Raw genomic sequence first — 24,328 nt, 5'->3', positions numbered from 1 at the left:
TATTGCAACCATATGATGGACTAGTCCTAACACCCGCCGGTGTTTCTCTCGGGCATGCATGCCGCAATCGAAGATGGCCTTGCAGCACACCCACGCCTGCCAAGCCCCTTCCGATCGGCTACGTTCCGAACCCCGGCATTCCGATGCAACCTTGCCGCACACCCGTGCCTGTGCCTGTAGTACAATCCAAGTACCTGTACTTGTACACGTACCGTGTGTTTGCGTGTGTCCATGTACATGTACATGCACGCATACGTACACTACTTACTCACGTATGCACTACAACCAAACACCCGCATGACGCTGTCAACCACAACACGAGTCCCATCACAAATCCATCGTCCACCGTCCTTGTCATGCTCACCCGCAACCACACATAGGCCCGAGTCGCGTACTACACATCTCTTGCATGCGCGTGGGCGTCTCCCGCCTGCACCGGCCCTCCATGGTCACAAGCGATTGGTCGCTTGCTCTTCATCGGCCGATCTTCACCAGGCTGAGCGTACGAGACAGGGGCACCGTCGTCGTTCGACCACGTCTTTGGGCGGCCCTCGCCTTTTTTTGCAGCCTCACCGGACCCAATGACCTGATCGATCGTCCTCGGCATCCCGCGTGTGAACTGCACGCTGACACGGCCCCGCTGACACTACACAATCGTACCACGTCTGCTGCTCGTGCACATTCGCTGCCATTCATCCATCTATTACTAAACTATCTCTCTATCTGCCAACCCAGACGTCATCTTCAACACCAAACAAGCATTCCTAGTCCGGCCTTGGTGTGCACAATTCCTTTTTACCCCTCGCCCTAGCCTTTCCGCTGATCGTCAGAAACTGCCCTCCGATCCCGAATCGTGAGACCACTAGGATATAGCTCTGCAAAGCTTTGGTTCGAATCCTGCCCGCTGCACGCCACAGCTCGGAAACAATAAGGCCGCCCATCGCGATACACAAGACGATACTTGGCCTCATCAACCTTGCACCGCTGCACAGTGCGCATCGACCCATCCTCCTCGATGACAAGTGTCGAGTGCCATGGTGTCGCCCCGAGTGCACCTTTTTCTTGCTGCGGGATGACAGCCATGGACAGCTTGTCCTTTCCACCAGAATCGTGAATAGACAGACGCACATACTGCGTAGGCACAGCAGCCATTGCAGCAGAGAAGGCCTTCCACCGACCCATCATCTCTTTTGCCGTGTTTGCAATATTCGCAGCCTGATCCTCTGGAGAAAGAGCAACATGTCTTTCGTTCAACGCCAGGTCTTGCTTTAGAAATTCGAGATATTTAGTATGCGTCATTTGCATGTCGCTAGTGCTAGTATTCGCCATATCTGCCTCGAACTTGGCGTCTCCATACTGTCGCTTGAGTTCTTTGCGGATGTCGGATGCATGCTCGAGATAGTATTCCTTGGATTGGAAGTCTCCTGAATACTGGAGTATATCCCACAGTCGCAGGAAGCTAATGTTATTGAGGTTGTTGTCGGTCGCCATCTGTCGAACGCTTTGTCCAAAATTCCATACCGTCTCGTCACTCACGCCGAGAAGGTCTGTTGCCATTAGTCAAGGACGTATATATGTAGGGGAAACGCGGGGTAACATACCGTTGTATACAAGACCATCAGAGGTGATATGGCATTCGGCGCCAAACTCATAGACTGCCTTGATCTTCTCGCAGAGTCCATCCAGATGCTTCAATGCAAGCTCCTCGCCTAGATCCGGCAAAACACCCAAAACCTTATCCTTTGTATTTGGAGACTTGAACGGAAAACCAGGAAGTAGCATGAGCACGGGCTCTTTGCGCTCAACCTGCCCTTTGACGATCGGCAGGAACGTCTCGAACCCATCCCACTTGCCAGTCCGCTCATAGTTCAAACCATATTGTTCGATGATCTTGAGTATCTCCTCGGCTTTCGCGTCGACGCTGGTTTGCATAATTGCAGAAGACATGGTCTGTGTTGACTCCTTGAAGAATGTGGTATGCAGCTAAACCATGGGTTCCACGAGTACTTATGTTACCTTGAAATTCAGCTTCTCTTTGGGGGCTGTACTCCAAGAAGAGGCGCTGCTGAGGCACAGCTGTAAGCACGCACGAACTCGCGGCCGGCTTGCAGACCGCATCGCACAATCCTTGCACCTCCAACAACACTATCTCATTTCCTCAAAATCAATCGCAGACAGATTACCAAGTATCTATGTCTTTTGTTGAGTAGTCTTAAATCACATATAGACGAGGCATATTGTTCGAAAAAAGTAAATTCGCCTCAAGTTCCCCGCTGTGGCTGACCCTAGGTATCGAGCCATCCCTCCCCCTGGAGGCATTCAAATACCCACACTCCCATCACCCAATTGCTGGGACGCAGGGCAGGTCTATTTTTGAGGCTTGCTCAGCCTCGTGGATACTGTTTGGTTGACCCTTCAGCCGCAGTGGGTCCTTGATCTCAATACCGTTAGCAGACGAGTCTAGACAATGTCCCGTGCCCATGGTAGCCAAACATTGCTTGATCGTGATTTTGTGCCCAATTGCCATTTGGGCACTTGGGTTGCGACTGGGAAACTTGCTGCTGGCGGTTTGCAGCACCACGTTTGCGAACTAAGGCCTGATTGTAAGATACTCTTTGTTATAATGCCTTGCCCAAACAGGCATAGTGCCTTGGCATTCATCTGGTATTTGTAGCTGCTTCCAGAGCCCACTATGAGTGTCAACCTTGTATAACACATATGTGTTCTGACCATTGCCTGAACCACATTGTAAAAAGTGCTCTTGAAGTTTCTCAACCTTCTACATAGAGGATATATCAAGACGAAGTATGCAGACGTACCTACCGCGCACCTTATCATAATATGGTTTTGCTACTAAACAACGACTTACCTATCATTGACCATTTTGGTCTCAGTTTCCTATTCGATACGAGTGCCTCAATCTGTACCAATTTTCCCGGTTCCCTCATTCTTGTTTGAATCATCCTTCTTCTTCTCTCTCCCATCGCCTCCGAGATCGAGACAATCTCATCCTAGACTAAAAGAGACTGCTGCTGCTACATGGGTTCTGTCAGCACTATTCGACGTCTTCCAGATCCTCCGTGACTTCTATGCCAATAGCATGGTGCATATCGCAAAAGTGCACTGGAAGCGTGGCGATTTCTTGTTTCCCGTTTCTAGTTCTTGGGACAAAGCAGAGGCTACACATTCTCGCCCCGACCACTCTCATATATACCATATTATCAGTTCCTACGAAATTCTCTTACCAAAAGGGTAGCAGAGTATTTCGTTCGCCATAAGAACTATCACTCACCTTGCGGGAAATGGAGGTGCGACTGGCGCGGGATTTCATACCTACTTGTTCAGGAACACCTCAAGTTATTGTTCCCGCTCCGAAATTCCTTGCTTCCCAAGCCTTGCCCTCTCTTTCTCATCCTTCCTCTGCCACATTCTTTCCTTCATCTGCGCCTCTTCTCGTTTCTTCATCTGTGCATACACAAAAACACTTTCATCTACCTCCCCCCTCTCCTCAATCTGCTTCTCGAGCTCTTCCTCTTCCGCCTTAGACGCCTCTACAATGGCTTCCATCTTCGTCTCGGAGCATACATTTGATTCCTCCCTGTCTGGTCTGTTTAGCTCCCACCCATATACAGGATAGCCCTTTCGCAGCTTGTCGAATACTTTCCGCATCTCATCATCCCGATGTTTTTTACATGCGGTCGACATGACCATTTGCTGCAGGCCGCAGCGGTACCACCCGTGGGACTCGCCGTATTCCCAACAGGGACAATAGCTCTGGTGCATCAGGTCGCCGTAGCATTCGGCGGTTCGTGCGTGGTTAACGCCTTGGCTGCAGTGATGGCGGACTGTGGTCGTAGCGCCTGTGTGGACGTTTGTTACTGCCGGGGTCCAGTTTATCGCGTGGATATTGGGGCCATGGACCAGGCGGTTGAGGTCTTTGATGCTGTACGTGCTTAGGAGTTCGTTGGTTTGGAAGGTGTGGTAAGTGTGCTTACCGGTTTGGTTGAACATTTGAGAAACGCTGCTCTCCTGTTGCAAAGTCTGTAGTCCATCCATGGTATAGTTGTTTTGCTTTTATCTGGGGGTTGTTCTAGGAAAGATGTATCAGTATGGATTTCGGTTTCTCAAAAACAGTAAACGGTAAACGGTGAACGGAAATGCTTTCTAATCTTGCTATGTTGAACTGGTTGTAGACGATATCAAGAAATGTGAGTCTTACTGTCCAAGTGTGATTTTATATGAATATTAGAAATCCTTCCTTCACAATGTTATCTGTGTGCTAACTCACGGGCAATATCTCCAGCTTTTTCCCGCTCCATTGACTGGAAATGCTCAGCTGAGGTGAAAGTCATACTGGAAGTCTTTCTCTTGGGCGAATCGGGTAGCTTCCACTATTGCGCCATGTTTAGTTTATATAACTACAGTGTTATGTAAACATGAGACATAGTCGCATTGCTGATACCAAGAACCTATGAGCATTGCCATCAGTTCAAAACCAAGATACCTACAACGCCAAAACACTACATACCAGCAAGGCAAGCGTTAGATCCCTCTCCTCCACCTTTCCCCCTGCATCCCATCCCTACCACCCATCCCCACCACCTATCCCGGCAACCTTACCCACCTCCCAACCCCAACAACCAAGCAACCAACCTCTCCAACCTCACTCTCTGCACATCCATCTTCCTCGCCTCAGCCAGCGCCACCATCCACTTCCGCCCATCCCTCCCCAACTGCACCGCAACCTTCCTCTCCCTCTCCTCCCTCTTCAACTCCCTCCCTACATACATCTCCACCGCCCACGGCTTCGCATGATAGAAACTCGTATTCACCTTTCTGGACCCCTCCGCTGACGCCCACACTCCCGGCTCGTACGTCGGGTGCCGCCGGAAGTATGCGTATTTGTGGCGTTTGTGCTCGGCGGTGGTGTGAACGGAGTGCGGGGCGGTGGTGCAGGTGCGGGAGAGGGATTTGAAGGGGGAGGGGTTGGCGGTGGAGAGGTGCTCGGAGGAGATGGTTGCGGAGGGGGAGATGCGGACATGTTTTGGTTGTTGTGCTGGGTCGGAGGGCTTCGGGGTGATGAGGGTGCGGAGGGTTTTGAAGATGGATTTGGTGGTAGCTGGGTACGTGTAAGTGGTTGTGGTGGTTGTGAGGGAGGCTGAAAACGGTTTAGTTTCCGTCTTTTGGGTGTGCGAGGATTGCTGGGGAGATTGAATCAGGACTGGGGACAAAGGAACGAGTGTTTGCTGCCAGGTGTCGTGGAAATCGATTTGTGGTGGAGCTGTTGGTGGGCTTGAGATAAGGGAGGGGACTGGAAATGACCTTGGCTCTACAAGTTGCCAACCAGGTTGATCTTTGTCAGGAGGCCAAGCTGGTATCGAGCTAGCTTTGTCTCTCATCGCGCTCAGTATCATCTCCCTCTTCATTGTATTTCGTACCCAGTTCATGAACACCCTTGCACGTTCCCTATCCTCTTCGGTCGGTACAGGTGTATCTGGCCCTCTAACACACCTCAAACCTGGCACTCTACTCAGAAATATCTTTTGGTCGTCCCATGCTCCCAGTGCTTCACTCAGCTTTGCTATATCTTCAACTGGCAAGCCAGGCTCTTTGAGCAAGTCTTCGAACTTGATGATGGTATTTGCTAGTGCGATCTTTGTCTTTTTCCAGTACCTTGTAGCGATGACGTGCTTTTTAATGTCGCCTGAACTGGACACGAAGACGCCTCCACGCGTCAAGAAGTGATTCTGGGCCGCTCGAACTGCGGCCATTTGAGAGGTGATGACGCATATTGGGCAGGCATTCTGAGACGGTGGAAGCTTGACCACAAGGGAGGACGAAACAGCATGTATGCAGTCGCTGATCATAGGCATGGAGCTGGTGATTTCGGTCATTTTGCGAGAAACTGGAGCTATTTTTGTGAGTGATGGACGAAGAAAAGGCACAGCGTTGGAAAGATCACTATGGTGATTCGAGAGTGAGCGAGTTGGCGTGCACTTATATTGTATATTATCTGGTTCATGCACTGAGAAGGTGCATATACGTGACGTATTGAAGATATGAAGCGGTACAACGTTTCTGTAAGCCTCACGTGTGTCGAACGTTGTTATTGAGGCACTGGGCCAAAAAACATCGTGTCGTAACCGCAGCACGTAGAGACCTTGTCGCAACTGGCATTTGAAACATCCCGTGTGATATACACGCTGTGAAGACTACAAAAGAGACGCGATTACAACAGCTTCTTGCGAATGAACCTGTTGAAAGATGTACTTGTAATACATGATGCTGCCTCGTGGCCGCACGAGGCACCTACCATGCGCTCACGCTCTCGATGCACCAATAAAATTGCTGCCCGCCGTATGCCATCATAAGATCTATTGCAGCAGTATTTGAGTCTCTTTTCCTGTTATTTGGTGGTTGGGATAACTGAATGAAGGTATTCCATATGTTCCCAAACCGACGTGTAGGATTTACTGTGGAGGCGAAATGGGTCAAGCTGCTCGTCTTCTTGACAAGATAGTGCGGCGATTAGTTCATGCTTCCAAACACAATAACTGAAATTGGTTTTTCACATCTCTCGGTTGGCGTGTCCAACGGGCTTACCTAGTCATTGGGTTACCCAATTATCGATGGTAAACCCACCAACCAAAGGGAAGAAAATTCAAATCAACACGCATTAAAGCTTCATGAATATATGGAGCTGTTGAGTAATGAAAAAAGATCTTGGCTATGGGCTATTGGCATCGGCCCTTGTTTCGCCATGTTGCATACTCTGTTGACGTGGGTTAGAAGGGAGCGGCTTTGTGTGTTGAGATGGCCGTGATGAAGTGAACACTACTATTCATCTGACAGCTCAATTCCGTGAATGTGTAGGTGTGGAGAAGTTGTAGTCTTAGAGTGAAGCTTAACGTTGATAAGAAGCGGAAAAAACGGGAAGGATGTCAACGCGTGTGCGTCATCGCGCAACGCGGAACCACGTGCACCATTGCCAAGGTCACAGCGCCACCATCCCTATCTGCTTTGCTCAAACTCTTTACAACCACTTGAGCTGCAAACTAGCCCACCTCTATAGCTGTGTAAGCGCGATGCCGCAGACACGCTTAGGAAAATCTAGAAACCAGAATGACAAAGTGCCACAACATGTCCTAAGCGACGGCGATGGCCCTGAACCAAACGACATACCTGCAACACCTCCGTCAGCACCCTTTAAAGACCAGTTGAGCAACTACGCGTATAAGGAACAAGATGTGACATCGAACGAAGTCTCGACATCGACCAATTCCAACCGACCGAGAAAGCGCCCTAGAACGGCCACCATAGCAGCTGTCGGAAGTGCCCGGGGATCTACCCAACAGCCGACAAAGAAGCGCAAGGCTGGCCAATACGCCCTTCCATCAAAATACGCCCATTTGTCTCCCCTCGTTGACATATTAGAACCAAACCTAATATGCGTGTTTGTTGGTACAAATCCCGGTGTTCAAACTGCGACTGCTGGGCATGCGTACGCGCACCCGTCAAACCACTTTTGGAAGCTACTCCACGCGTCAGGTCTGACAAATCGCCGCTTGAAGCCTGAAGAGGATCGCAGTCTTCCAGGCCTGTTTTGCATGGGCAATACAAACATTGTAGACCGGCCATCCAAAAATGCAGCTGAGCTCTCGAAGGAAGAAATGTCAGCTGGTACTGCCAGCCTCGATGCAAAATTCCTCAAATACAAGCCAGAAGCCGTGTGCATAGTTGGTAAGGGTATCTGGGAGGCAATATGGCGTTACCGCTATGGCAAGAACCCTGGCAAGAATGAGTTCAAGTATGGGTGGCAAGACGAGAAACACAACATGGGCAAGTGTCCAGAGGACGGTGAACAAGAGTTGGATGCCAACGGCAATCCCTGGAAAGGGACCAAGGTTTTCGTGACTACCAGCACGAGTGGCCTCGCTGCGAGTCTGACACCTGCCGAGAAGGAGGCCATTTGGAGACCATTCGGAGAGTGGGTGCAGAAGAGAAGAGAAGAACGAGGCTTCGTCCCCCGGCTAGTGGAAGCCCAATCTGCTGTTGAAGAAACAGCGCAACTTTAACTATATTTGAACAAAGTCTTTGCTGGAAGGCGTCAGCCAAGACAGAACTCAATCAGCTGTCAAGATAATGCCGCCGAATGCATGTACCCGCGGAGGGTTTCAAACTCATATGCTTCGCCGGATTCGCCCTTTCAACTGTGGGATGCAACTGCTAAACGCTTTACGCCTTGGTGCATGACTTTCGAATCACCGAAACCAGTGGTCTGCGCCACACGCAAATGATTCGCATAGATTCGTGAACAGTTGCCCTTTACCAACATTCTCATTTGGGTCTCGTGGCTCTAACTTAGATCAACTCTTCCGGTTCTTGGCGTAATCTTGGCGTATGAAAGTTCACGGCTTAGCGTTGACCTTGCCCGAGCCACTTGCATTAACGCCGCAATTGCACCGCCATAGTATCGGATTCCAACCATGCTGCGCCTCTTGGGTGTGGCTCAACGTGACGAAGAGAAGCACATACCCATTAGCAAAAAGACATGATTAAGGTGCTTTTTCTGTCAACGAGCCTTTTGTGGCTGAAGATGCCAAGTGAACAGAACTTACGATGACTGAGCCACGGCACAGCAATTAGCCTCGTATGACATCGCTAGCAGCAGATGTAGCGCCACAACTAAGCCAAAATGGACACTAGCCTACGGAAAGAACGGCAAGCATGCATATGTGAACGACACTTCATCCAACACATGTTTCCGAGCAAGCAATCTTACTGTCAAGTTACTTACAAGACCACGGTGTGCTGTTTCAATGGATCGTTGACTGAGAAAAAGGAATTAGCCAATGTTGTACTCTAGCAAAGTAAGATGGGAAATTTGACTAGCAACGCAATGTCGACGATGCAATACCGGCTCCGCTCACCATCTATGTACTATACTGCGGCGTAAGCACATACGCAAGTTCGTGCGCCTCCTCCCAAGACAATTGCATACGCGTAAAGACAAGGATTCTGCATCTACTGTTCCACTCCATGTCTCATGGGGCCTGAGCAGCTGCCACACGCAGGCACCCAAAGAGCCACACGCATGTGGCGCCAAACAAACCACTCATCCGCCTTTTCTCCGGCCCTGCAAATGCCTGTGGTTAAGCTGTGCACTGTGCTACCAGTGGGTACGTGCGCGCGCGCAAAAGAAGACCGACAGTCCTATTGCCCTTTTCGCACCGCATCCGTCCTATCCGTTTACCGAGCATGTTGCGAAGGGCGGCAGTGCCGAAACAGCCAGTTAGAGTGGCTAGTGTGGAAGATGTCAAGAAGGAATACGTGGGACCGCTTATCCTTGCCCCCTTACTTTTACTACTTATCTAAAGCGCCTGTGTTGCTGTGCCACAAATAACTTTGGAGACCCTCTCTCTTTCCTCTGCCACAATCCTCAACGCCTCACGGTTTTTGCACTCGCCTCTTTTCCTGTTTGAGCCACAACCACACCAGCCACGACCCAAGCCTCTGCGACCTTCTTAATTCAACGTCACTACATACCGTGTCCAGAGCAACATTAAATCGCTCCGGGACAACAAACCAAAATGAGTTATCCCCAGCAACAGATGAACTATGGGCCTCCCCAGCCCGGATATGGACCTCCTCCTCAGCAACCTGTACGTTTGCCATTCTTTTTTCCACTTAGAAAAACAACATTTCAAAGCGCGATTCTCACGCTTCTTCGTGTGTTGCAAGCAATGCTAATCATTTTCATGTACAGATGTACTACCAACAAGCGCCGCCACCACCTCCACCAGAGGAGAAGAAGGATAGGGGTTGTCTGACCGCTTGGTAAGTTACCTCTTTTTCGCCTCTTTTTTTCCCTTCCCTTCAGCAACGAAAAAAAAACACAACGGGAAAACTGATGTAAAGTAGTTTGGCCACACTCTGCTGCTGCTGGCTCTGCGGTGAAACCTGCGAATGCTGTCTTGACTGCCTCGACTGCTGTGACTGCTGCTAGTTCCCATCCCTCCCTCCTCTCCATTAATCCATGGTCCTGAGGTGTGCCCGCCCCGTCCGTGCGAGGGTTGAATGCGATTCTTCACCTGATTTTAATCGATGCGCATGCGATGATGATTGGATTTGTTATATGCTGGGATAAAAGGAAGGGGAAAGGATGGGATGGATGCGCGTTGTTGAAGGAGGCGCGTGTGTGTGTGATATGGGATATGTATGAGATACGAAGGGGGTGGAGGGAAAGAGGCGGGTGAATGAGTGGATTGGTGTTTTCTCTTAGCAGACAGTGTCTGCTATGGTTGCTGCGCTTTCTTTCAACGCGCGTTGTTATTGTTTCCCACGCGAATAGAATGACAATGGATCTGGAGAATGGATTTGATTTACTTCCTTTCTTTTGAACACATTAACGTGCTTGAATGACAGGATAAAGCAATTCCATTTGATCGATTTACAAACTCGCTTAGTGTTATACCCAAGTCGTACAGTCAATGAGAAAAGGGATTCAATTGAGAGAAGAGGAAAGGAAAATCACAGCGTTTAATCATCATAGGCCTCCTCAAGCTCCTCTTGGTACTCTTCCTGTGCCTCAATAAGCTCCTGGCGCTTCTCCTCCAGAGACTCACGGTCGCTACTTGAGATGGAGGAGCCATCTGCGTCGTGAGTAGGAACTGGTGGAGGCTCTTGGAAGGCTCCAGCGTTCTCATAGGGATCTGATGGAGGAGGAGCACCATATGGAGCGCCACCGTAAGGCGCTGCAGCCGGGGTAGCGGCTGCAGCAGCCTTGGCTTCGTCGTCGCTATCATCAGCTGGTGAGTGTTAGTTGTGCGACAAAAATTGGGGGGAAAAAAGAGGGAGAGAAGAAAAACATACCAAGTTGGTGGCCAATAAAAGCACCAGCGGCGATACCTCCTATACCGGCAGCAGCCAGCATAGCAGTAGAGTGACCCTTCTTTTTCTCTGCCTCATTGGTAGCTTGGCCAGAAGCAGTATAGTCGTGTCCCTGGTGGCCGTGGGTGTTTCCGAACAAGCCACGCTCATCGTGACCAGCTGCGGGCACGTAGGGTGCGCCGGCGGCTGGAGGAGCGTATGGGCCTGGTGGCAGATGGGAGGGTGGGTCCCATTGTGTACGTCCAGTAGCTTGCTCAATGTAAAACCAGCGTTGGCTGTTCTGGTCCCATTGCTGGGTCCAGCCAGGCGGCATTGGAGGAGGTGCGCCGTAAGGCGCTGGTGGGCCTACTGGTGGGGGTGGACCCTGACCGTACGGCTGTTGCTGAGGGTAGCCCTGGGGTGGGTAACCCTGGGATGGGTATCCCTGACCCTGAGGAGGGTAGCCTTGAGCCTGAGGGGGAGGATAACCTTGACCTTGGGGAGGAGGATAACCTTGACCTTGGGGAGGACCACTGTTTCCATAGTATGAATCGGACAGTGAGCGGTCGCCAGGGCCAGCACCACCGGGGGCGCCGGCGTGCGAGTCATGAGGAGGGGCACTCTGAGAGTCTTTATAACATTAGGGTTTGGATCGCGACTGCGTGTATGAAAGCATGTTTACCTGTTGGCTTCTTGTCGTCATCGTCCAACAGCTCCTTCATTTTCTTCTTGAGAAAATCCATGATGGAAAGATGTTAGGAAACAAATAGGCGAGTACTTGCAAGGTGAGAAAGGGGTGAAGAGGAAGTTTGAAGTTAGTCGTGTGAGCGGGGTGGAAGAAGGCTTTAAAGAAAAAGAAAGTGGGCACTGCTGGATACCAGCGGGGCGTCTGATGGCAGCCTCTGGGCACGCATAGCTCCATGGGGCATGGGAGCATGGGAGCAGATTGCTCAGGGCGTACACGGTTGGCGACATGCACAAGAGAGACAAACGACTCCATTGGCAAGCGGGTTGAAAAGTGGGGGGGATGAACCGGCTTGCTACTTGCGGAGGTTAGCCTGGATCCCGTATGCTGTGAGGAGTGGATTAGTGAGACTTGGCGATGTGTATGTAAAAGCAGTATCTTCGGTATTGGGTTTCTGCAGCGATTGCTTATGCCAGAGAGCAATAGCATGGATGCGTACCTACCGGCATGTATAGGCGTGTATAGTGTTGTGTCACCGAGTGTATGTTTGGATGCCGATCAATGGTAGTCGTCGATTCTATCGGCTGGCGGGCGTCGGGGAACAGCAAGTGCGGGATTAATGACATGTTGTAGAGGGAGTTGGGCGACATGGGTTGGTGTATGGAAAGGCTTGGTGTGGCAGATGGAGTGAGGCTTAGCGGCACATGCGCCATTGATTAATCTGTACCCAGCCACGGCAGCCACGGCAGCCACAGCTGGCCAGTGGTGAGGCAGGTGCAGCCGGCCGGAAGTCACGATGGACGCAGAGGGCGTTGGGGGCTGACTAACGGGCGCCTACTCGCCACAAGCCGTTGCAGCAAATTCCAGTGCGGTGGGCGTGCTATGTAGTATGTCGCATCATGGTGCGACAGTGGCCAGTTGACAGCGCCAGCTCGCCTTGGACGCAACAGGCGTGGCGCGGTCAACGGACATGAACAGGTACATGTAGTACATACATACTGTGGCCTTGTGGACTGGATACGGTCATTAGTGCCTGAGCAGTGTCAGTCGCGTGCTGGCTTGTGGTATTATGGGCGCGTATGGACGAAATCGGAATGACAAGGGCCCCGCCGCACGAGACCCTGGAGTGCGTGCGGGACGGTGCGGTATCGCACGTGGGAATGGCGACCATCAAGGCTGCGTTGGGAACATGGGAATTGTCGTGATTAATATGCAAGACCAGAATTACATGTGCTTAGGGCCTGGTTTCTAGCTGCAGGCTGCTCACAGCAACAGCGGACAAAGGAAGACTAGTTATTGCATGCAAACTGACAGTGGCAGCACCGCGGGCGGGCGGGCGGGCGGGCGGCGGTCTAGACCCCAGGCCCTATGATGTCATGACCTGGCGACGTGCCAACAGTGAAACCCCGGCTTCATCGCCGACCCCCTGATCATGGGCTTCCTGTCAGCCGAATTGGTGTAAGAGGACATTCTCAAATCCCATGTGTCCCGTCATCCCAGAGCCGCGACCGTGGTTGCGGCCACGACATCCTTGGATGGCAGACAGAAATGTCGCGCCAAGCGTGCGCCTCTCAGAAGCCATCGTCGATGCGAATGCGATTGCTGGCCTGGCTAAGAAGCAAGTAGACAGGCAAGCGAGATCTGCGGGCCATGGTGGACTGGACTCTTTTTGTGTGGGCGCCAGCTGAGGCACAATCTATACTTACATTTACATTGTCTGCGTCGTCTTGTGTCGCGTCCTAAAGACACCACCTCTGCTGCATCACCGTCTGAAAAAAAAAGCGCTCTAGAAACCGTATTTGCGCCTCTGCATCTCGCCGTCGTCGCACATCTTCCTCGGCGGGGCTGGTACATGTAGCGCAATACGTACGCTAGCGACGTCAATCCCCCGGCCTGCATGCAGTCGACCTGAATGCCATCGCGGTCCAAAGACGACGACAACCGTCCTCGACATCCACTTTTGTAGCGAGACGGACCACCCAGGGCGCGCCGACGGCCCTTTGCCTACCCTGCCCTGCCCTGCCGCATCCCAGCATCACTACGTATGAGGGAGCCGCGCTCAATCTTCACAGGTACAGGGAATGACTCGACGACGGCTCTTGACCGCACGCCCGATCAGCGCCAACTAGACACTTGCCAACAACACCACTTTGTCGCAAAAACACCAGACCCACCGCCTGTTCCCCTCAACTCCCCTTTTGAATTCCCTGATCCCTACGACCCATGGGCCCGCCTGTCGCCAACCCCTAGCAACCACCACCACCTACACCTACAACAGCAGTCGGGCTCTGCGCCGCTGCAGCGCCGCCCACCACACAGCGGCACGCAGCCAGCGCTCGCTCCGCCTGCCATTGCCGGCGTCAAACGCTCTCCACCGTCCCTCAGCGACTACCATTTGGCCTCAATCTCTTCGCGACTGGCCCCGCCCCAAACCGAGCCCTTGCACAAGCGCCGCAGAGCCCTCCCTCCTTTACGCTATTCGCTCGACCGCTTCACCCTATCCAAGACTACCCAGCCTCGTCTCCCCACCGAGCCTCTGTCGCCACTCTTCTTCTCCTCGCGAACCATCACACTCAACCTGCCTCCGCGCTTTTCCAGCTCAGAGGCGGCAGCAAGCATGCTTAGCAAAACTCATGAAGAAAGCAACATCAAGACCGTCACCCTTGCAAGAGGCACTTATAGTGGCTTGAGCCCACCGGGGCCTCCACCCGGCGCAAGTGGAAGATCGTCGGAGCGCTCCAGTCTACCGCGCACAGCGTCTCCAGATTCACGAGAAAAGAGCGATCCATTGCGGGTCCTGGCATCCATTGGCATAGTTGAGCTGCTCGAACATGATGGCCGACCGACTTTTATTGTCGACATTGGAGAACCCATAAGTCGTACCCTACAACCGACTACTTTGCAGATACTCTTTGCCAACAATGCCCTTCGATCAAACTCTTCGGCGTGGGAGCTGGTGGCTGGCAAATCGCCTGCATCCACGCCCCAAGGCTCGACTGTAAACGCAACACATCAATTTCGTGCATGGTTACTGGATCCAACACGCCAGGGGCAAGATAGCGATACTAGTCCTCTTCCAGTGGATTATGGCGGAATTTTGTGGTCGTGTTTTACCCTACGAAAACGACTGCGCGTTGTCTCGGGCCATGTATTGGCCCCTGCAACAATCCTCCCCTCCACGGATGTGCCCGATGAAGTTGCCATGCCTATGCTATCAGCAGTAGCCCATGCATCAGGCAATGGCGCTACTTTTACATCACCTCCACCCCGGATCGATGAGACACAAGATTACTTTGGCAGTACAGGGCCTGCCATTCCCCAAAAAGCATCGAGACCCCCCATTGCAGCAGCACCACAACCTGATCCAACTTACTCCAAACTTGGTGACAAAAATATGGCGCCGGACCTTCCATCCAGAATAAACCTAACATCGGTTGAAGAATCTGCGCAATTTGTTAACCAGTGTGTATTGCGAGCTCATGTTGCAGGCGACGTTGACCCGTTCTATAGAGAAAATGACGAGGTGAGCGAGGAAGTTCGCGACATGGGCTTCTTCGATTGGACCAGGCTAGCCCCGTCTCCTAGTCTACCCAAACACATCCAATTCGCTCGCTCAATAGACTGGGCCTCAACACCCTTGGGCCCCATTGAGTACTGGTCTAACGACTTGCGCGCCATGTGCAACCTCATTATGTGAGCGTCCCATTCTGTGCATGAGCCCATGCAGCTCAACACTAACTATTGCCAGGGCAAGCCCTCATCCTGCAGCCATGTACTGGGGTGAAGAGCTTGTAGCCATTTACAACGAGGCCTACATCGGTATGTTGAAGCTTGACAGAACTGCTCTTTTCTCTAACCAGCAAACTAGGCCTGGCAGGCCAGAAACATCCAGCGCTCATGGGCCAGAGCTACAGAGTTGCCTGGGCGGAGATTTGGCACGAGGTCAAGGACGTTTTCGCAAATGCACGCCTTACGGGTCAAGCGACTATGAAGGACGACGATTGCCTGTTCATATGGCGGAATGGTTTCATCGAGGAGGCATATTTTTCATGGTCCATTATTCCAATGGTCGGTGAGGATGGAACAGTAATGGGTCTTTACAACCCGGCTTTTGAAAAGACAAGACGGAAAGTTGCTGAGAGGCGCATGCTCACGCTCCGCGAAGTCGGCGAACGGACTGCAACTGCTAGGGAAATCAAGGGCTTCTGGGATCAAGTGCTTCTCGCATTGACTGAAAACGACTTGGACACCCCGATAGTCATGCTTTATAGCGTTAACGACGAAAACGATAGCGATTCATCCTCCCTGCACTCCAGCAGCTTGCTCGGCTCAAAGCAGTGTTACTTGGAGGGCTCGCTGGGCGTTCCAGCTGGGCATCAAGCAGCGCCCGATCAGATTGACCTTAAAGACGGACAGGAAGGCTTTGGGCCTGTCTTCCGGGAGGTCATGAAGACGGATAAGCCTGCGGTTGTTAGTATTGGATCGGATGACTTGCCATCCTCCATGATGGAAGGAATAGAATGGCGCGGCTTCGGGGACCCTTGCCGAGAGATTGTCATCTGTCCCATTCACCCCACCACGGGCGAGAATATCCTTGGCTTCCTCATTATGGGCATCAATCCAAGGAGACCTTATGATGATGACTACAACCTCTTTGTTCAGCTGCTCAGCCGACAACTTGCTACATCACTGGCTTCCGTGGTCCTTTTTGAAGAAGAGATACGCAGGGGCCAAAGAGCAGCCCGGCTAGCGGCAGAAGACAGATACCATCTCTCTACACAGCTTGCTGCACGCACACAGGAAGCCCGAGAAAGCGAGACCAGGTTCACTCGCATGGCCGAGTTATCACCAGCCGGCTTGTTCATTGCTGACCATGTTGGAAGAATAACGTACTGCAATGACACTTGGTACGAAATCGCACGAGTGCCACGAGAGCCCGAGATGACTGATAGATGGATCGAATATGTCAGAGATGAGGATCAACCATTGATTCTTGAGCATTGGGAGCGGCTGGTTAACGACACTACGCCCATCAATCTGGAATTCCGATTCAAAGCACCTTGGGAAGATAGGGACCGCACAAAGAGTGACACATGGGTGCTGTTCTCGGCTTTCCCCGAAAAGGACGAACACGGGCAGCTCAAGAGTGTCTTCGGTAGCATCACGAACATCTCACCTCAAAAATGGGCCGAAGGATTTCAAAAGCGGAAGATGGAGGAGGCTGTTGAGCTCAAGCGCCAACAAGAGAACTTTATCGACATTACGAGTCACGAAATGCGAAACCCTCTTTCCGCTATCCTCCAATGCGCCGATGAGATTTCTACTATTCTAGGCGACTTTAGGGCTTCAGGATCTCAAGTCATCGAGCCGGGTATTGTAGCCGACTCTATAGACGCCGCACAGACGATCGCCTTGTGTGCGCAACATCAGAAGCGCATTGTTGATGATGTGTTGACGTTGTCGAAACTCGACAGTGCAATGCTCATGGTACGTTTGATTTTTCTTCCGAAAATAGGATTTGAGTTGTCTAACATATTCACCAGGTAACGCCAGTAGATGCGCAGCCATTACAAGTCGTACAGCGTGCTTTGAAGATGTTTGAAGGCGAGGTTCAAACAGCCGGTATACAGATGGAGTTTTTCCTCACCGATTCATTCACAAGTTTAGGGGTCGATTGGGTCAAGATTGATCCGTCGCGAGTCTTGCAGGTGAGCGGAAAAGTGCATGTAGTAGTTTCTTTTATGACTAATCAGGGCGTAGGTGCTCATCAATCTCACCACGAACGCCATCAAGTTTACAACAACCGAAGAAACAAGGACTATCAAGGTCGTTCTCTCAGCATCTCGAGAGTGTCCATCGGCGCGCAGCAACCCTACAGTGAACTACTTTCCCATGCGGGCCAAACGGGTAGATCAGACATGCGGCCCCGACTGGGGAAACGGAGAAGAAATCTACTTGGAATTTGCAGTCCAAGATACAGGCCGAGGGCTAACTCCAGAGGAAAAGAAACTTCTTTTCCAACGCTTCTCGCAAGCAAGTCCACGAACTCATGTTCAATATGGTGGATCTGGCCTAGGCTTGTTCATCTCGCGGGAGCTCACTGAGTTGCAAGGAGGCGAGATTGGTGTCTCTTCTGAGGCAGGAAAGGGAAGTACATTTGCCTTTTATGTCAAGTGCAGGAGGAGTATCGAGCCAAAAGATACTTTGGAAGTTCTTCCAGTTTCCTTGTCAAGAAAGGTGTCCAATGCGAAAGACAAGGGAAGGACTGGACCGCCTGTACCGTCACAGTCGAAAACAATAACCAAGGACTTTGCGATTGTGCCAAAACAGGATAATGTCACACCAAAACCAAAGCCAAAGAAGGAGATCAAGGTACTCATCGTAGAGGACAACTTGGGTATGTTACCAAGTCTATTCATTCTTCCTGCATTACCACTAACGCTCTCTAGTCAATCAAAGAGTCCTTCAACGTCAACTCCAAAACCAAGGCATACAAACCATCGTTGCAAATCACGGTGGTGAGGCTCTCGAATTCCTGAAACTATCCACATTCTGGGCCTCCCCTTCATCGCCCACCACTACCACCACACCCCCGACCGATATCTCGGTTGTCCTTATGGATAAAGAAATGCCCGTCATGGACGGTCTCCAATGCACGTCCAGAATCCGTGAACTAGAGCAGCACGGAAAGTTCAAGTGCCACGTCCCTATCATCGCTGTCACGGCCAACGCTCGCAGCGAGCAAATCGCTACTTTGCTAGCTGCTGGTATGGACGATGTTGTCAGCAAGCCATTCCGAATTGGTGAGCTTATACCCAAAATTGAAGATTTGGCCAACCGTTTTGGGAACAAAAAGCCGGTCTCCGATGATCCCACTTTAAAAGTCTCGACTGGACCCAGTGTACAACCGTACGGCGTATGACGAAGTACATGAAACATGATTTTGCTTTTTTTCGCACACAATTTTCGGGTATTCTGCCTGCATCAGCGATTGATGCAATCAGCCTTGTCTCGTTACTTTTCTTCTTCTTTTTGGACCTTTTTCCACAACTTCGTATTAGTAAGCATACACACAACTGGAGTTTCTCTGTTTTTTTTGCGCTCATTTACGACCTGGGGGTTTTTTTTCGCTTGTTAATGGAGCATTTTCGGATGTGTATACCCCCCTACCGCGTTTCTGGAATAAACATCATGAGGGAAACCAGAGATGAGTTGTAGAAAAATAAAGTAAAGTACAGTCCAATACAAATAGATGTATGGGTGGAACAATGAAAGTTTGAACAAGAATAGCTCAGCGATGTGAGTGAATAAGTGAAGGTCTGTAGTAGAAGCTACTGATGATAACTCATTGAAGTGCACACAAGGTGGACCCTTGGTGATCATACATAGATCACTTCTATTCAGCCCTTGTTTCCAGTGGCAGAGAGGCTTACGTAGGGTTATGCCGTTCTTTGTCTTTGCAGGCGAGTTTGATTGGCAATCGGTGAAGGCGGATCCGGGATACCGCGCAGATCATATTGATATCGGGACTATTTTTTGCCGTCTAACGCGTCAGGAGCCGCCGGACAGAGAACGACCCGTTCCGTGTGGCTTATTATTCCTATTAGGGTATAGTGGCAGGCTACACCGAAATACTGTGCTACTCGGCCAAAATTTGGTGAGTGGGAGCGCTAAAATAATGATCAGGCTCTTCGTCGGATGATTCTATATCCAATTTATTACAGTAAACTATTACCACACTGTTCTGAATAATCACGACTCTATATAGTATAGCTCCTACTCTCTACCCCGGCCTTTAATATCCCTTGCTAGTGGCACACACACACACACACAAAACTGTGGCTTTGTAGTAGTACGGTAGTGTGTATTGAATTCAAATGGTAGGACTAGAACTAGAGACGAAAATTGCCTGTGAAATCTCTGAGGTAGGCTGCATTCCCACCATACCCGGCACGCGAACAAACATTGCCCTTTCCCTCTGATTCGATTCTGCTATTATTCACTTCATTATTCGTCATGATGGAGATATAGGATCTGTTTGTTCAGCTTTTCAATCCTGTTTATTGACCAATTCAGAATTCAATTTTCGATACAGTGTCAGGGACGGCGTGATAAGTAATAATATAGAGAGTTCAAAGAAACAGACAGAGGCTGCGCTGTACTGATGATCACAAGGTCCTCATTGTACTTTGTGCTATCTCCACCCATATTCTCTTCGCGTTGAGGAGAAGTCGACTTGCAATTCGAGGCACTCTCCGGGGGCATAGACAGTCTATAATAATGATTAAGCATCTAAATGGACACATTGCATCGCCGTTGTGGGGCCGACAGCGACAGTTAGATTAACGTTGGCGGCTCCGCAGAGCCAATTCGCCTATCATCGCAGCTTGGTGGAGCCATGGATATGGTAAAAGGAACTCATGTTTGTAGCAGCCGATATCGATGGACCCGCCATCCGAAGGGCGATGCAGCAAGACTATATATCATTGCGAGATTCAAGGGACGTCTCTTCATTCATTCATTCATTCATTCATTCATTCATTCATCATCATCTTCTTCTTCCTCTTCTCATCGCATGATCAACATGAACGTTCAACTGGTCAGCAATTGGGCCCATGCGGTGCAGACTTTTGCAGTTGCTTCTCTATTCGTTGCACTTGTTGCGCTGATCCTAAACATTGAGCGCCGATTGAAGCTTTGGAAGATACCAAAGTTTGTTGCTTTCACCAATGGCGTACCAGAACATAACTTTTTTGCACAATATGCTACGCAGCTGTATCATCAGGCCTACAAAAAGGCGGGCTATCTATGACAATAGCGTGACTAACAATTGACGAGCTGACAGTTCAAAGACTCAATATATCGCGTTGCAGTAAATGGCGAACCTGAGTGCATATTATTGCCTACGAAGCTCCTACCAGAGCTGAAAAAACATCCCGACGATGTTCTGAACGTTATGGAAGCCGGAAATAAAGTGAGTGTGCTAGCTATCCAGTGGTAACATTATGTACTGAGTTTCCACAGCTTTTCGAGCTCGAATATACAAAATACAAGACTCTTGATCTTAACATGATTCACTGCATAAAAGCTAGTCTTACACCCGCACTAGGTGACTAAGAACAACGTAGTGCTGTCTGTCTCGTTGCTTACTCCATCACAGGACGCCTGAATCACGACATTACCGAGGAAATTAGTATCGCCTTTGAGAAAGAGATACCACCTTGCAAAGACTGGACCAACGTGAATGTTCACGATAAAATAGCTAACATTGTAGCTGAGGTATCTAGGCGTATGTTTGTAGGACCTGAAATATGTCGAAATCCAGAGTACCTCGATCACGCGGTCAACTTCACCACCGACTTGAATGATGCAGTTTTTGCAATCAAGCGCTGCAACTCCTGGCTTCGACCCTTTATGGAATCGCGTCTTCCCGAAATGAAACGCTTCAACGACAGAATCCGGCGCGCAACAGAGTTTTTCACGCCCATTATCCTCTCAAGAATGAAACCTGAGAACAAGTCCGACGATATGATGCAGTGGATGTTGGACTATAGTATGAGCACTGGCAAAGGGAACACTATGCATGAACATGTAAGGCGTCAGTTAGATGTCACTTTCGCGGCTATTCATACAACCACTACGACGGTTATAAACTGCCTGTATACTCTCGCCAGCATGCCCGAATATATCGCGCCACTCCAGGAGGAGGTTCGCTCTGTACGAGCAGCTCACGGTGGAGAGTTGAGTGCCCCAGCTCTGCAACATCTCGTCAAGCTCGACTCTGTCTTGAAGGAAATCGGTCGCATGTTCCCTACAACCGTTAGTAAGTCTTCTAAGTTCACTGTGACATATCATACACTAATAAACCCGCAGCGGCTTTCCAACGCATGGTCCTAATGCCCTTCACCCTATCCAACGGCCAGCAAATTCCAGCAGGCACCATGATCGAAACTTCCCTCGAAGCGCTCAATTACGACTAAAGCGTGCATTCCGACGCGGACAAATTTGACGGTTTCAGATACTACAAGGAGCGTCAATCTGCCAAGGAAGCGAGGCAGCGCAGTCGCAATTTGTCTCTTCTAACATCCGGGATTTGTACTTTGGATACGGCAAACATGCTTGCCCGGGACGCTTTTTTGCCGCAAACGAAATCAAGATTATCATGGCACAGCTGCTTTTGGATTACGAGTTCAAGATGCCTGACTATCAGATAAAGCGGTACGACCAGATCACCTATGCCAAGTTTATCACGCCGGATGCGTCGAAGACGTTGCTCATGAAGCGTATATACTAGTTACTTTTTCAATTTGTCACATGTAAGGACCAATAGAGTGACGGTCCAGTGGAAAGTACGCGGTACTATAGTAGTCCGTGCGCGGATCGGCGAAGTTAGTGGACACCCCTCTCCATAGCTGGCCTGTAGACAAAAGATCAATAGATTATAAACATCCATCATATTTGACACAAGTACATCTAACTACTGTGTCATGATACAAGATCGAGCTCAAAAGATCAAGGGGCGACCCGCAATAGAACTGGTAGAACAAAGCTAAGATCTAATCGCTGTATTCTAATGAGTAAAGAAGGTAGTCTGTCTACTCCGAAAAGAAATTCCAATATATATACCCACAGGCTGATCACGTGATACTACACCACACTACTAATCAAACTTCAGAGCCTCCAAATCAATCTCTGCTTCTCTCTTCCTGTATCTCAAAGTACTCTTCGGGTTTACCAGATAGTTAATTCCAAAGGAAGTCGGCTCAACAGTTGTTCCAGGAGCCAGTTCCCAATCATATCTGAGAAGAAGAAAACTAAGCGTGATCTTGATCTCATTGGCAGCGAAGAAGCGACCAGGGCAGGCATGCATTCCGTGGCCAAATGCTAGATGGTCTGGGCTCGTGCTTACAAAGTGTGCTTTGTTCGCAAACTCAGGCGTTTCTCGTAAGCGTAACCAACGGTAGATATCGAACTTCTCTAGGTCCTCAGTTGGGGGTAGGTTTCTCCCGTGAGTGTCGTCTACCATAACATACTGTCCCTTGAGGATAGTGATGTTCTCTTCCGCTATGTGTACATCTTTGGTTGCGACCCGGTGCATAGCCACTTCAAATACATTGTCAGTGGGATGGTTTTTGGAAAACAACGTATACAAGGACTTACACTGCTCGTTAGGCAACACTCTTTGTGCTTCCTTCATTGTGCTGTCCAACAGCTTCATGTTGTACAGCGAGGTTTTGCTCCATCCATCCTTTTTCAGGACACGGATTATTTCTTCCCGGAGGGGTTCGATTAGCTCAGGTTCTCTGGCCAAGAGTAATAAGATCTTTGACAAAAGGTCCGATGTGGTGTGGATAGCGGCAAACGATAGAGTGAGTTGTAGTGAGGCAGGATCATAGCTGATACCTTTGCATTCCTGTTCACCCCATTCGATGGCATCATTGAATTGTGGAATTGGCTTTCCTTCCCTACGTGCTTGTTCTTTCAGTAAACGACGCTCCTCGATTACGGGCCTGATCAGCTCCTGAGCGCGCCTCAGATGTCCAACAACAATTCTGCATTCTTTGGAAAAGATAGAAAGGAAGGATCGAAGAGGAAGGGGCACGAGCGTCAAATTGAATGCCGCTCGGAACATGTCCACAGTATATGCCTTTGTGATCTTAAGCCAATCTTCGTTGCGACAAAGTCTGTCGCCTAGGAAAACGCGTGACGAAAGACGTGCGATAATGTCCAGCATAGAGTCCAGAATGAGGGTTTCTTGCCAATCTACTTTAGATTAGACTATATTGATCACAAAATGATTGCCTAGACCCAAAGTCTTACCGGTGGGATTGCCCAAGGCGTGGTCAACTGCGAAGATAGCTTCAGAAGCTAGGGGCTCGGTAACAGTATCTAGACAGATGCATTATAAGCCTCGATCTATGTAAAATCTTTGATTAACATCAAACTTACTAAGTAGTTTTGTGAGTGGTTTTCTAGCAACGTTTTGTAATACTTGTCCTTGATGGTCTATGATTTCTGTAGCTGTAAATCCTGGAACATGGCCGTGGAAGTCCTGGATAATTAGCTTTTTTTTTGCTTCATAAAGATAATTGACAGAACCTACCTGCGTGGACGCTTTCGCAAAGCTTAGACCTGCTTCGTTCCGGATAGTGTTCGCAAAGCGTGCTGGAAGAACAATCATTTCTCCGTTATTGTTGATCATTCGATATGGCTTGTCGGGAAACCTCTTCGGGCATCGTCCACGATATTCATGCCGTTTTTCACAGCGTCCAACTGATTTATAGTTGTCGGAGCATACCATGCTGGAGGGTTGGCATGAGGAAGTTTGCTGTTTTTTCGACTTAGAACAAGTATTGCAATCACAGCGGCAAACAGTATCGAAGTAATGACAGGATTGAGGACAAGTGGAGGCAGGCTGGTAGGAAACAGGACAGTTGAAGACTCCAAGGTCTCCATGTTGTCAAACAACTAAAGTCGTTTAGATGGACTTGTGTAACCAAGAGGGTGTGGGTGTATCTGAAAACGCTAGACGAAGCTCGATTGAAAAATGATGAATCCAAGTGTGTGAGAACTGTGGTAAATTTCATCTATCTTTATATCAACCCAAATTATTCGGTTCGGATCGATACTGCATCCGACTCTCCTCCAAAGTTGTCATCAGTACATTACGTCTTCTGCACGTTATTTTCTCTGTGATCAAGTAGCTAAAGACTTATTCCGGAAGCCGAGATCCACTTTATTTAGTTCAAGCCCGCTTTTTTCCTAAGTCAACCG

The 24,328-nt window shown here is 49.9% G+C and overlaps 8 protein-coding genes across 8 annotated transcripts; 3 read left to right on the top strand and 5 right to left on the bottom strand.

Moving 5' to 3' along the window:
- Positions 1 to 663: 663 nt before the first annotated feature.
- Positions 664 to 2,060, bottom strand: COCSADRAFT_40836 (uncharacterized protein). Its single transcript, XM_007706309.1, has 2 exons — positions 1,602 to 2,060; positions 664 to 1,547 (listed from the first exon to the last, which is right to left on the bottom strand). The coding sequence occupies exons 1-2, from the start codon at positions 1,945 to 1,947 to the stop codon at positions 808 to 810; spliced, it is 1,086 nt and encodes a 361-aa protein (XP_007704499.1). The 5' UTR covers positions 1,948 to 2,060; the 3' UTR covers positions 664 to 807.
- Positions 2,061 to 3,148: 1,088 nt separating this feature from the next.
- COCSADRAFT_347253 (uncharacterized protein) lies at positions 3,149 to 4,175 on the bottom strand. The gene is made up of 2 exons (XM_007706477.1): positions 3,823 to 4,175; positions 3,149 to 3,744 (listed from the first exon to the last, which is right to left on the bottom strand). Exons 1-2 carry the CDS (start codon positions 4,054 to 4,056, stop codon positions 3,358 to 3,360), a joined length of 621 nt encoding a protein of 206 aa, XP_007704667.1. The 5' UTR covers positions 4,057 to 4,175; the 3' UTR covers positions 3,149 to 3,357.
- A 441-nt stretch (positions 4,176 to 4,616) lies between these two features.
- Positions 4,617 to 5,894, bottom strand: COCSADRAFT_175510 (uncharacterized protein; the record flags this gene model as incomplete). Its single annotated transcript, XM_007706476.1, has 2 exons — positions 4,617 to 5,246; positions 5,439 to 5,894. 2 exons carry the CDS (start codon positions 5,892 to 5,894, stop codon positions 4,617 to 4,619), a joined length of 1,086 nt encoding a protein of 361 aa, XP_007704666.1.
- Positions 5,895 to 6,851: 957 nt separating this feature from the next.
- Positions 6,852 to 8,111, top strand: COCSADRAFT_40835 (uncharacterized protein). The gene has a single exon (XM_007706308.1). It carries the CDS (start codon positions 7,086 to 7,088, stop codon positions 8,073 to 8,075), a length of 990 nt encoding a protein of 329 aa, XP_007704498.1. The 5' UTR covers positions 6,852 to 7,085; the 3' UTR covers positions 8,076 to 8,111.
- Positions 8,112 to 10,539: 2,428 nt separating this feature from the next.
- Positions 10,540 to 11,612, bottom strand: COCSADRAFT_30437 (uncharacterized protein; the record flags this gene model as incomplete). The annotated part of the gene is made up of 3 exons (XM_007706264.1): positions 10,540 to 10,808; positions 10,873 to 11,499; positions 11,552 to 11,612. The coding sequence occupies 3 exons, from the start codon at positions 11,610 to 11,612 to the stop codon at positions 10,540 to 10,542; spliced, it is 957 nt and encodes a 318-aa protein (XP_007704454.1).
- Positions 11,613 to 13,532: 1,920 nt separating this feature from the next.
- On the top strand, positions 13,533 to 18,893 carry COCSADRAFT_184896 (uncharacterized protein). The gene is made up of 7 exons (XM_007706475.1): positions 13,533 to 15,016; positions 15,065 to 15,247; positions 15,303 to 15,373; positions 15,423 to 17,041; positions 17,098 to 17,262; positions 17,315 to 17,951; positions 18,004 to 18,893. Exons 1-7 carry the CDS (start codon positions 13,599 to 13,601, stop codon positions 18,474 to 18,476), a joined length of 4,566 nt encoding a protein of 1,521 aa, XP_007704665.1. The 5' UTR covers positions 13,533 to 13,598; the 3' UTR covers positions 18,477 to 18,893.
- A 1,245-nt stretch (positions 18,894 to 20,138) lies between these two features.
- On the top strand, positions 20,139 to 21,848 carry COCSADRAFT_175505 (uncharacterized protein; the record flags this gene model as incomplete). The annotated part of the gene is made up of 5 exons (XM_007706474.1): positions 20,139 to 20,351; positions 20,400 to 20,528; positions 20,609 to 20,663; positions 20,715 to 21,377; positions 21,601 to 21,848. 5 exons carry the CDS (start codon positions 20,139 to 20,141, stop codon positions 21,846 to 21,848), a joined length of 1,308 nt encoding a protein of 435 aa, XP_007704664.1.
- Positions 21,849 to 22,115: 267 nt separating this feature from the next.
- Positions 22,116 to 24,010, bottom strand: COCSADRAFT_203401 (uncharacterized protein; the record flags this gene model as incomplete). Its single annotated transcript, XM_007706473.1, has 6 exons — positions 22,116 to 22,657; positions 22,715 to 23,317; positions 23,375 to 23,443; positions 23,504 to 23,606; positions 23,658 to 23,765; positions 23,798 to 24,010. 6 exons carry the CDS (start codon positions 24,008 to 24,010, stop codon positions 22,215 to 22,217), a joined length of 1,539 nt encoding a protein of 512 aa, XP_007704663.1. The 3' UTR covers positions 22,116 to 22,214.
- Positions 24,011 to 24,328: the final 318 nt, after the last annotated feature.

Source organism: Bipolaris sorokiniana, assembly GCF_000338995.1.
Source record: "Bipolaris sorokiniana ND90Pr unplaced genomic scaffold COCSAscaffold_16, whole genome shotgun sequence".
NCBI lineage: Eukaryota > Fungi > Ascomycota > Dothideomycetes > Pleosporales > Pleosporaceae > Bipolaris > Bipolaris sorokiniana.
Note: the sequence above shows the minus strand (reverse complement) of the source record. Positions and strands in the feature narration are given on the sequence as shown.

Excerpts from the sequence above, each read along its gene's own strand:
- COCSADRAFT_40835 (XM_007706308.1), top strand. The coding sequence starts at position 7,086 with ATGCCGCAGACACGCTTAGGAAAATCTAGAAACCAGAATGACAAAGTG.
- COCSADRAFT_40836 (XM_007706309.1), bottom strand. The coding sequence starts at position 1,947 with ATGTCTTCTGCAATTATGCAAACCAGCGTCGACGCGAAAGCCGAGGAG. Across the intron at positions 1,548-1,601 it reads TGATGGTCTTGTATACAACG|ACCTTCTCGGCGTGAGTGAC; the intron begins GTATGTTACCCC and ends TAATGGCAACAG.
- COCSADRAFT_184896 (XM_007706475.1), top strand. The coding sequence starts at position 13,599 with ATGAGGGAGCCGCGCTCAATCTTCACAGGTACAGGGAATGACTCGACG. Across the intron at positions 17,263-17,314 it reads ATCCGTCGCGAGTCTTGCAG|GTGCTCATCAATCTCACCAC; the intron begins GTGAGCGGAAAA and ends ATCAGGGCGTAG. Across the intron at positions 17,952-18,003 it reads CATCGTAGAGGACAACTTGG|TCAATCAAAGAGTCCTTCAA; the intron begins GTATGTTACCAA and ends AACGCTCTCTAG.
- COCSADRAFT_347253 (XM_007706477.1), bottom strand. The coding sequence starts at position 4,056 with ATGGATGGACTACAGACTTTGCAACAGGAGAGCAGCGTTTCTCAAATG. Across the intron at positions 3,745-3,822 it reads GCCATCACTGCAGCCAAGGC|TCCCACGGGTGGTACCGCTG; the intron begins GTTAACCACGCA and ends GAATACGGCGAG.